The sequence below is a fragment of the Cryptomeria japonica genome, chromosome 7 (genome assembly GCF_030272615.1).
Source record: "Cryptomeria japonica chromosome 7, Sugi_1.0, whole genome shotgun sequence".
In the NCBI taxonomy this organism is placed as follows: Eukaryota; Viridiplantae; Streptophyta; class Pinopsida; order Cupressales; family Cupressaceae; genus Cryptomeria; species Cryptomeria japonica.
In genome coordinates, this window is record NC_081411.1 from 121,987,281 (window position 1) to 121,998,039 (window position 10,759).

General features: G+C 33.7%; 2 protein-coding genes across 2 annotated transcripts; both read left to right on the forward strand.

The window, feature by feature from the left end:
• The first annotated feature begins 1,873 nt into the window (after positions 1-1,873).
• On the forward strand, positions 1,874-4,254 carry LOC131045451 (hydroxycinnamoyltransferase-like). Its single transcript, XM_059208312.1, has 3 exons — positions 1,874-2,333; positions 2,425-3,373; positions 3,885-4,254. Exons 1-3 carry the CDS (start codon positions 1,874-1,876, stop codon positions 4,252-4,254), a joined length of 1,779 nt encoding a protein of 592 aa, XP_059064295.1.
• Positions 3,855-5,653, forward strand: LOC131045467 (spermidine hydroxycinnamoyl transferase). Its single transcript, XM_057979049.2, has 2 exons — positions 3,855-4,518; positions 4,592-5,653. The coding sequence occupies exons 1-2, from the start codon at positions 4,291-4,293 to the stop codon at positions 5,561-5,563; spliced, it is 1,200 nt and encodes a 399-aa protein (XP_057835032.2). The 5' UTR covers positions 3,855-4,290; the 3' UTR covers positions 5,564-5,653.
• The last annotated feature ends 5,106 nt before the right edge of the window (positions 5,654-10,759 follow it).

Below are 10,759 nucleotides of genomic sequence, written 5' to 3' on the forward strand. Positions count from 1 at the left end.
GCCTAACCAATGACGCCTATTTTATTAAAAAATATAAGTTCTGATATATATATATAATGTAAGGAATTGGAGGTAGGAGACAAGACAAGATTTTAAAAAATATGTAAAATTATGAAATATATCCTCACGTAATAGTCATATTGCTTAACATAGGTAATATATGTTTGTTAAATCAAATATAAGATGAAAAATATAGTATTTCTACAATATTGTTAATAGTGAAAGAAAATTCTACCAAAATAATGATAACCATCATGATATATAAGAAACATGTAAGTATACTAAGATGCAATATATAATAATAAAGATTAAATAAATATACTATAATAAGATGAGCATAAAAAATATTATTAGAATATGAACATTAAAATATACTATAATAAGATGAGCATAAAAAATATTATTAGAATATGAACATTAAATGAAGATGTTAAGATAAATTGAGATCATAATAATGATCATATGGAAAAGTGCATATATACTAGCATATGGAATTCAAGTTATATGAGATTTAATCACCATAAGAATCAGCGTGTAAACTAATAATAAAAGTAAGACATCATAAATGTATCTAATAATTATAAATAATAAGCATGGTATAAGATCTATGTGATATAAGAATTAGAAACCATTAATATGGAAGATAGAATATAAGAAATGTGTTGCAATATAAATAGATAATGTATGAATAAATGAGTGACAATTAATGCAAAATTATAAGTTTTAAAATAAAAACTAATTGTGTTTGTAAAGACGAAATAAAAATTCACATGTAATATAGGAGAAAAAACCTAAGCATATGAAATACACACAAAAAGAAAAATGTATAAACAAAAAGGTCAATTTTTTTAACATATGATAAAGAAGAAACGATAATTAAGAACGTGTAAATGTCAAACACACTAAAAAAATAAAGTAAACAATTTGACAAATAATTCATAATGATGCTCAAGATATCAATGAACAAAAATAAAAGGATACGCATGAACAACAAATTATTCCCATCCCAAAGTAAAACATCCTATTCTATATCCTCAACAAAATTGAAGTACGATTAAATTATTTATAAATTAAACCAACATTTTAACAGCTAGATATTTACCTTTCTATAGTTTTACTTCTTTATTTCAATTAAAATGGTAATAAGTGTTAACCTATTTGGCTCTTGAGAAATCCTAAGTAATGAAATCTCATAGGACAAAGTAACAAGGAAAGGAAAAAGACTTGACATTTAATAAAATCAGATTTTTCATTTAGAATGGTGAGAAAGAATGCTTTTGAACTGAAAATTCAAAGCTTTCATGTATGATACCTCAAGAACAAGTAGAGAATGATGTGTTGGAGCAAGGACTTAAGGAGGAAGCAACACCTCTAGAAGATGATGACCAAAATGTCATGATATATGGTAGCTCGTGGTAGTTAAAAGTAATAGATGGTATATAAAGAAAAAATGAAGGGATAATAGTGTGAAAAGTATTTGAAATGAATAGAAGTAAGCAAATGTTTTCAAATAATTTATCTATTCTTCCTAAAAATTACAAATCTATATAATCTAATTATTTTCATTATAAAATAATCAAAATTAGTACAAAATTTACTACTTACCAGACGTTCCATCAATATAAGGCCAAATCTAAATAAATCTAAATAAAATGTACACAAATTTCACTATTACAAGCATATACCGTTAACTACAGAACAAAAGCTAATTCAACTACAAAACAAAAACCATGCAGTCTTTTTAATTTAGGCAGGAACAAAGTACTGATAGATGTTGATAGACCTAGTTTAAGTACAAACGGATGTCTAATGGCACAGCCGTAACAATTAATTTCGTGAGGAAGGTCTCGTAGCCATTGAGCTAACTACAATCATGGCAGATGAAGCAGCAGAAGCTGTTGTAAAATTCAGGAGAACGTGTGGGGTGAAACCGGCCATCCCAACCCTGACACACACCATGTTCCTCTCTAACCTTGATCTTATTTGGTTACATATCAACAATTTTCAAATGCTTTTCTTCTACTCACCCTCTCCTTTAGTCGATCACTCGTCATCAGTAGAAGGCCTAAAGAAAAGCCTCTCCTCTGTTTTGGTGCATTTCTATCCTCTGGCTGGTCGGTTGAAGAAGGGTGAATCTGGCAGAATGGAGGTTGATTGCAACGATGGAGGAGTGGAATTTACTGAAGCTTCAATCAATATACCCTTCCAAGACTTGGAAAGAGATGGGTTTCGCCGTAAACACTATTTCCAAAAGCTTGTTCACGAGGTCGGTCTCTCTGGAGAAGAAAATCACAGTGGACCGCTTCTCTCAATACAGGTATCTAAAAAAACAGGTTATAGTATTTTATATCACATAGGAAACCATTATCAATTTCCTTTCTATTAAAGTACGCTGGATATTTCAGGTTACAGCTTTTGAGGGAGGTGGCATGTGTATTGGAACGACCCTGCATCACGCTATGGCAGATGGAAATTCGTTTTGGCATTTCATGACATCGTGGGCAGAGTGTAGCAGAGGAATCACCATTGCCAAACCACCACAGCTGGACAGAACATTTGTGAGACGAGGAGAGAAGAATCCCTTGTCCATTTCTTACAAAGCCCATGAAATAGTAAGCAGTGAGATCACAGAGGCCACGGTTTTCAAGCTTGTGGCAGAGGATCCAGAGCACTTACAACAATCTGGTAGTGGGTATGTGGAAAACCCCAAAGAGACTCTTGAGAAATGGGTGGATCCCGGTATGAAAACAGAAGTTATATACACAACGTTTTTCTTTACAGAAGAGATAATACAAGATCTGAAACGACGAAGCGGGGCTTCGAGTTCTTTTGTTGCAGTGGCCGCACAGTTTTGGAGATGTGTAATGAGAGCTCGTGAGGTGCCACTGGAAGAGACCGTTTGTTTCCTATTGCTAGCTGATTGCAGAGGTCGTGTTAACCCGCCTCTACTTCCAACTTATTTTGGAAACTGCTTATATATGGGTTTGGCGCAGACTACAGCCAACACACTCATCAATTCCCCCATCTCCTTCGCCGCAGATGTTATACATCAACTGATCAATTCTTGCTATGAAGAAACACAGATGGATCATCTGATTGACTGGGCAGAACTTCCAAACAGAAATTTTATAGATTTAATTAGAGAAGCCGGCTGGGAATACGGAACTAATGTGATAAGTTCTCCAAGATTTCGGGTGTATGATATAGATTATGGGTGGGGAAAGCCTTTAGAAGTGCAGACCGCAACTATGAATGAAATTGGAGCCATGTTCTTGTCATGTGCAAAGGATGGAGGTAAAAGCATTTTGGTCTCCACCTGCCTTCCTCAACACCAGATGGAAGTCTTGCATCGCTTCCTGTTTCTCGTAGGAGAGTGATTTCAAATATTTGTATTTTATTTTACCTGCGTAATTTTAATTAAATAGAAGGTGATGAGGAAGAACGAAAAAATTTATCATCCTTAAATCAAGTATAATTTGATTTAACTTTCTTGTTATTATTTTTGCTATGTTTATCATCCTTGTGTGTTGCTAGTAACATTAACCTACTGATAGGACAAGGTGATAATTATGTAATATAGGAATAGTCTAAATGTTTCAGGATTCAAAGTCAAAACTATTTATCAGTGATCTATTAATGCATAATGAATATTGCATAATTAATGGATGAGTGATGTGGAAAGATGAATTACTAAAATTTTATATTACCATCAATTATTCTCATGTAAAAAAAAAAAAAAAAAATCTTGACAATTAAAATATAATTTATAATAATTCATAAATTCAAACACAAGCAACATTTTATTTCTTCTAAAAAAAAAAATTTAACAGAGCAGAGTGCCCGCAAACCTTTGTATTTTAACAAGGGCGTCAAATTTGAAAAAGAAACCGTTCCGTTTTGCTTTCTGCCTATCCCGTCAAACCGGAAACCTTGATAAAACTGCCGGTCAATCTCAGAAAAAACGTTGATTCAGTCGTCCTGCTACCTTCTGCCTCCTCCCACAGAGGGAATGCAAGAGATCTGAAAGCCTATCAACGAGATCTAAAAACTGGGGAAATTGATTCAACTACAGTTATGGTAGAAATAGAACTGCAAGCCGTTCTGAAAATGTCGAGAACATCCATTGTAAAACCGGCCTTCCCAACCCCCCCATCGACAATGTTCCTTTCCAGTCTAGATCTCTTGTTATTGCCGTTTAATAGCAGCCAGAGGCTTCTCTTCTACAAACTTCCCCCTGCAAACGATTACTCTTGAATAATAGAAACCCTAAAGAAAAGTCTCTCATCAGTTATGGTATATTTCTATCCGCTGGCGGGTCGCTTGAGAAATTCTGAATCCGGCCGGCCGGAGATCGATTGCAACGACGGAGGAGTGGAATTTAGGGAGGCAACCAGCAACATAGCCTTCCAAGACCTAGAAAAAGATGGGTTTCAGCACAAGCCCTTTTTCCGAAAACTTGTTCACGAGGTCAACGATTCTGTGGATGAATATTACAGCAGACCGCTTCTGTCAATACAGGTACATTTCCCATCCTTTGCGAGAATATTATCAATTTTTTCTTTAACGTATTAAAGAAAGATGAGTATTTTAGGTTACTGCTTTTGAGGGCGGTGGGATGTGCATCGGAACCACCATTCATCACGTTATGGCGGACGGAAATTCGTTTTGGCATTTCATGACATCGTGGGCAGAGTGCAGCAGAGGTGTCGCAGTTTCCAAACATGCTCAACACGACAGAACAGTTTTCAAACGAGGAAAAATGAACCCCATTTCGATTTTCTTCAAAACCCATGAGATAGTAAGCCATGGGATTACAGGGGCCAAGATTTTCAGGTTTGTACCTGAAAATTTACAGTCAGACGAAAGGAAGACATCTAGTAGCTGGAACATGGAAAAGAGCAAAGAGGCTTTCCAGAAATTTGGGGATAGGAAAAGGGAAACAGAAGTGGTTTACTCAACGTTCTGTTTTACAGAGGATATAATAGGGGCTCTGAAACAACGAAGCGGGGCTCCGAGTTCTTTTGTTGCAGTGGCCGCGCAGTTTTGGAGATGCGTAATGAGGGCACGCGATGTGCCACGGGAAGAGGAAGTTTATTTCTTAGTGCTGGCTAATTGTAGGGAACGGATTAAGCCGCCTCTGCTTCCAACGTTTTTTGGAAACTGCTTATCTATGGGTGTGGCGCAGACTTCTGCCAAAACGCTCATCAATTCCGACATCTCCTTCGCTGCAGATGTTATCCAGCAAATCATCGAATCCTGCACTGAGGAAGCGCAGATCAATTATCTGATTGACTGGGCAGAATTTCCAAACAGAAATTTGCTTAGTTTACTTGGAGAAGCTGGATCGCAATACGGAACTGACGTGGTAAGTTCTCCCAGATTTCCTCTGTACGAGATGGATTATGGATGGGGGAAGCCTTCGGATGTGCAGATGGCAGAGATGAAGGAAATTGGAAGCATGATTTTGTCATGTTCAAAGGATGGCGATAAAAGCATTCTCGTCTCCACCTGCCTTCCTCAACACCAGATGGACTTCTTACAACACATTATCTTCTCTGCATGATGAATTCACTTTAGGATGCCATCAAAGACAGGTATTTTGTTGTTGAATAAAAAAAAAGGTAATTAGCAGAGGTCGATAGCTTGTATGTCTTTTGAATGATCTTTGATCTACTGGAATTCAACATCCAAGAAAGACGTATAAAATATTTACACGGAGGACGTATTGTCTTTTTATTTCTTATAGTTAAAACTTGGCCCAAATGCTTTGGAGGAGCACTCTCGTGTGCTGCGTGAATTTGTCAAACAAAATTTTATAATCAGTGAATTGTTGATGACATTGAGTGCTATTATTATGCCTCCTTGTATGAAGCAAAAACACATACTAGAAATGGTCAACTAATTTAGTATTTCATAATTCTTTAAAATCGAATGGTCAACGAGCAGGTCAGAATTATAATTCTTTTAAAAAAATTCCAATATTATATTAGTATGATAGTGTTATAATTACAATTACAATTGTAATTGAAGGTAGATAAAGAATAGCAATTCTTCTATTATGACTGATATATTCTTAATCTTTCATTTAACATCTTAGGGTCTATATTAGATGTTGATCTATATTGCTAAACAATTTTGGAGGGATGTTATCCATTTAATGTTGGTCTTTAAATACTAATTTTGAAGGAGGGGTCACACTCAAATCATAAATAGATTAATCATAAGTGAATTAATATCTTATGGTAGAGCACCTCTAGATCAAACGGATTGTCCTAAGTTTGAAATCTATCTAGTCTATGAAAAATGTTCAACATGGTATTAGAGCTAGATTAAGGTTAGGAACATCAAAAACCTAAAATATGTCTCAAGGGAATGTTGTAGAATGGGCCACACATAAACCATAGATGGACTAGTAATAACTAGACAATTTCCTAAGATAGAACATCCCAACACTAATGAAAAGAATTTATCAACTATATATATTTTATTTACACAATAGAAAATCTTAAAATTTACATCTATGTGTGTGACAAAAAAATCTTTTATAATTCTATATATGATATTTGAGGACTATCACATTAGAATAACACATTTTCCTCAAGCTATAAGGATGGATAATGTTATGTCCAAATGGTGTGACATTTGATAGTGCATTGCCAAAGAATGGGCATGTCAAGATTTTTCCAAAGTTACATTTGTTTATATGTTTGTGGTTAGGTCCCTATTAAGATCAAGGTACATAGAGAAGATGGATGAAAAATTTAGGGGATGACTAGATTCTGATGTCATGAAAAAAAAATGATGGATGAGATACCTTGCAAATAAGTGTAATGGAATGTAGAGATAATTAATTATATGCATCAATACCTATTTTCTAGGTTTTCATTATGGTCTTTACCAAAGCATAATTAGAATGGTTCTCACTATATAATGAATAATTGGTTTTCATTATAGATGGTGTTTATTTGATAGATATTCATAATGGTAACTACCTTGATGTGCCACAGAAACAATTTTCATTAAGGATAATATTTTTCTCATTACATTTTTTATTAGTGTTGATATATATATACAATTCTTTTGATCATTAACTACTCTAAACACACACACACACACACACACACACACATACCAACAATAAAATCATGAAATACTCTTTTTTATATATAAATATACAACAATTAATCACTTAATTCTTAGAAGAAACAAGTACCATGTAGTGTCAAGTACTTACCATTTTAAAAAATTGTAATAGAAGTAATAAATGTAATAATATAAGTATATGAGGTTCTAATTTTATGTAAATATATTTGATTGTTTTGATTAATAAAAGCGAGATAGGCTCGTACTAGTAAAATATGCATAGAAACACCTGGTGTGCATGAGGGATGTGCAACTAGCAAAAAAAAAACCACTAACATGGAAAAACCTAGCAGGGCATCCCAAAAGCCAATAGAGAAACTAGAAAACTAGCAAAAGCATAAAGACCAAAAACTAGAAAACAAGCACAGCCACCCAAGAAAGGCACAAAGAGATGGCCAAATACATGGGGGAATTTTTATCCTGTCAGTCCTGGCATAAAATTAACACTTTATCAGAGAATGACACCTTTTTGCAAGACCCAAGTCTAGATCTGGAGGACACCAAGGCAGAATCAAGGGTGGCTTTAACTGGGGACTCTTTGGGGCTTGAGCTCGCAAATAGGGCCTTGGTCTATTTTCATTTCTTCTCCCTTTTCTTATTCAAATCGGCATGTATGGTCTAGATAACCTATAAAGTAGGTTTTATGTATGTCGGCCACATTCCTGGAAGACAAATTGGCCTGCTCGATTTTTAATTTAAGGTCCTCCTAGGAATTCTTTATTTCTTCCACCTCCATTTTAGTCCTACTCATCTTGAGCTTGGCATCCATGTCTTCAATCCTCCCATTCACCTTGTCCCACTTCTTCGTAAGTCCAACAAATTCATTAACAAACCTCCAAAATTTGTCATTATTAATGTCCTCAAGCCAGGTATTAACCCTAGCTTCTACCTCAATAGCCGCCTTTGACCTTTTAATTTTCCTTATCGTCACATTCATCTGCCCCAAAAGACACTTCAACAAATCGTCATGTCCTTGCACATCATCATTAATATCCTTCACAATCTTGGTGAGGACTGTAGTAATTCAGCTCAAGGGCTTAGTATTAGCAAAGGGGGGATGGTTGTGGGAGGAGAGAAAGGGTTAATATCTTCATCAATGATTTCTACATCCTTGTGTTCCTCAATCTAGGGCTCCTCAACAAGGTCCTTTTTAGAGGTAGCAATGGCTTTGAATTTAGCCATGTGCATGGGGTTTTTTCTAGTGAGCATTGTATGGCCCAAATGTGACACTTCAACAAAGTTGGATAGGGTGACAATAAGATCAACATATAAGCTGGGATTATAGGTGAACCCAATTTCAACAATGGGGATCCCACACAAGGTGGTTTGGGCCAAATGAAAATTATACAACCTACGAATAAGACCCTGATGAAAGGGGGGTTTACCCTTGACAACAACCTTAGAAATAGATTGAGACAAGGAAGATAAGAACCAGTAAGGAATTCCCATTCTTATCTCGCGACACAGGTGGTTCAACATAGGGAAGAGTTGAAGGTGAAATCTCCTCTTTCTTCCATCCAAGGTGAAATATTTCATGAAGAGAAGGGCAACCTCCTTTTAGATACTAGGGAACTCTTCTCTGTTGTAGCCGGTTTGGAGTTTAGAGACCCCTTCGCTAGGTTCAAAGAAACGGTCAAAATCTTCGTTATAACTCCCCTTAAGTTTCTTGGGGAAGGCAATGCCATCCAAGACCAAGCCAATCACTTTCATAATGGTCTCCTCAGAAACGACAAAGGCAACACTCCCAATCTTAAAAGTGCCATTATCTCAGGCTTGAACAAAGGCCATAGGTAGTTTGGGATCGTGGTCATTCATACCCTCCATATAGGAGTCTAAATTACCCTGAATCACCTTACTTGAGAGTTCACCATTGTTTTTCAACTTACAACATTCATCTAGTTCAACTTGGTTCAAATCTCTTCCCATCCTTGCAACCCCAAAAGCCAAATTGAGAAAGCGGAAGGTTTGAAAGGAACAGTAGATGACTACCAACAAAATTAAATTCTTGCAAAAGGTCATCTTGGGATTACACATCATTAATGGGTATGTCATTCAAAATCATGGCATGGGCCACACTAGGGACTTTGTGCAAGTGCGACAAAACTTTCAAATTATTAACCATCGCGCCAAGTCCGACGAACTTGTCTGCCACCCTATTTCCTTTGCATCGCACATGGCAAAACCTAACATCGTTGAGAGTAACGCGAAGGGTGTGACACTTGTCGATAAGAGATAAATTAATCAATTGAATTGATTTATATAATTTAGAAATAAAAATTCTCAATTCCATTTGAATTATATTTGAAACTTAGAAACGTTTGTATTGTAGATTAAAATCATATGTATTGCAATTTTATTTTAATTTTGATTTTGAGAAATGAGATTGTATTAGAAATAGTAAGATATATTATAATAGTATCTATATAATATTAAATTACATGAGGGTAACCTTAACCTAATTACAAAAAAATGTAAATATTATAATAAATAAAATATTCAAAATTAAAAGGTTACTATTTTTATAAATTTAATTACCTTACTTTTTAGAAAAAATTTGTCATAATAATTTATTTAAGAGCCTATGAAAAATATTTAATTTATGAATAAAAAAATATAAGTGTATTTTATATTTCAAGTGTAACAGAAATTTGTGTCGTCTTAATTTTTAAAAGGTAATTATTTTAAGAATATTTATAATTAATATGATATTTATTATCTATTATATATTATAATATAATAATAATAAAAAAATCTAAAAAATTAAAATAAGAAATATATTAAAAAAAAAATTTAATGATATTTATAATCAATTAATAATTCAAATATAAAATAATTATACAATAAATTATACTTATTGAATGTATATTCTACAAGACAACAAATGGAATTACTATGGATAAAGAGATAATAATTTTTTCTTTTTTTTCTTTTTGGTTAGTAAGAATATATTAATATTAATATTACATAGATTTATATATATTTTATTTTTTATGTTTATTTTAAAGATTTTACTCTTTATTATATTATAATATATAATTGATAATAAATATTATTAAAAATTTATTTAATAAACATCATAATTTATAGATTAATTTAGTATTATTTTGTAAATAGAGAAATATTTTTTTATTTTAGTTAAAGTGATGAGATTATGTAGGAGAAAATTGTTTAGTAGAATTTCTTATAGATGTCTTGTCATGATTTTTTATGATCATAAAATATGCACAAAATGGACTTGTAAAATTCCTTGGAAACTCTCAATCAAATTAAGAATTAACATGTACAAAGTCGGTCCTAAAAATCCTTGCATATCTTCTTATATATCTCTGTCTCTCTATTTCAAACATACCATTAGCCTATTGGTAATGGAGTTTTATTATCGTCCTCATTTTTCAAAACCCTATCAAAGGGTACATAGTTGATTTCAAACTATCACTTCTCCATTGATACCTTTTTCTCAAAAACATCGTTTGTTAAATTCCCTACCAATTTACATCATATATTGCATAAATGTATACAATAAATAGATATTTTTTTTCCTAATTGACCTTCCACACTTGTTTGGCATACCCATTCCACACTAAGGTGCAATTTCTAGTTAATTTATATGTGATAG

Coding starts and splice junctions, on each gene's coding strand:
- LOC131045451 (XM_059208312.1), top strand. CDS start 1,874: ATGGCAGATGAAGCAGCAGAAGCTGTTGTAAAATTCAGGAGAACGTGT. Junction 2,334..2,424: donor ACAGGTATCTAAAAAAACAG/GTTATAGTATTT, acceptor CTTTTGAGGGAG/GTGGCATGTGTATTGGAACG. Junction 3,374..3,884: donor TTCCTGTTTCTCGTAGGAGA/GTGATTTCAAAT, acceptor AATTTGAAAAAG/AAACCGTTCCGTTTTGCTTT.
- LOC131045467 (XM_057979049.2), top strand. CDS start 4,291: ATGGTATATTTCTATCCGCTGGCGGGTCGCTTGAGAAATTCTGAATCC. Junction 4,519..4,591: donor GACCGCTTCTGTCAATACAG/GTACATTTCCCA, acceptor TGAGTATTTTAG/GTTACTGCTTTTGAGGGCGG.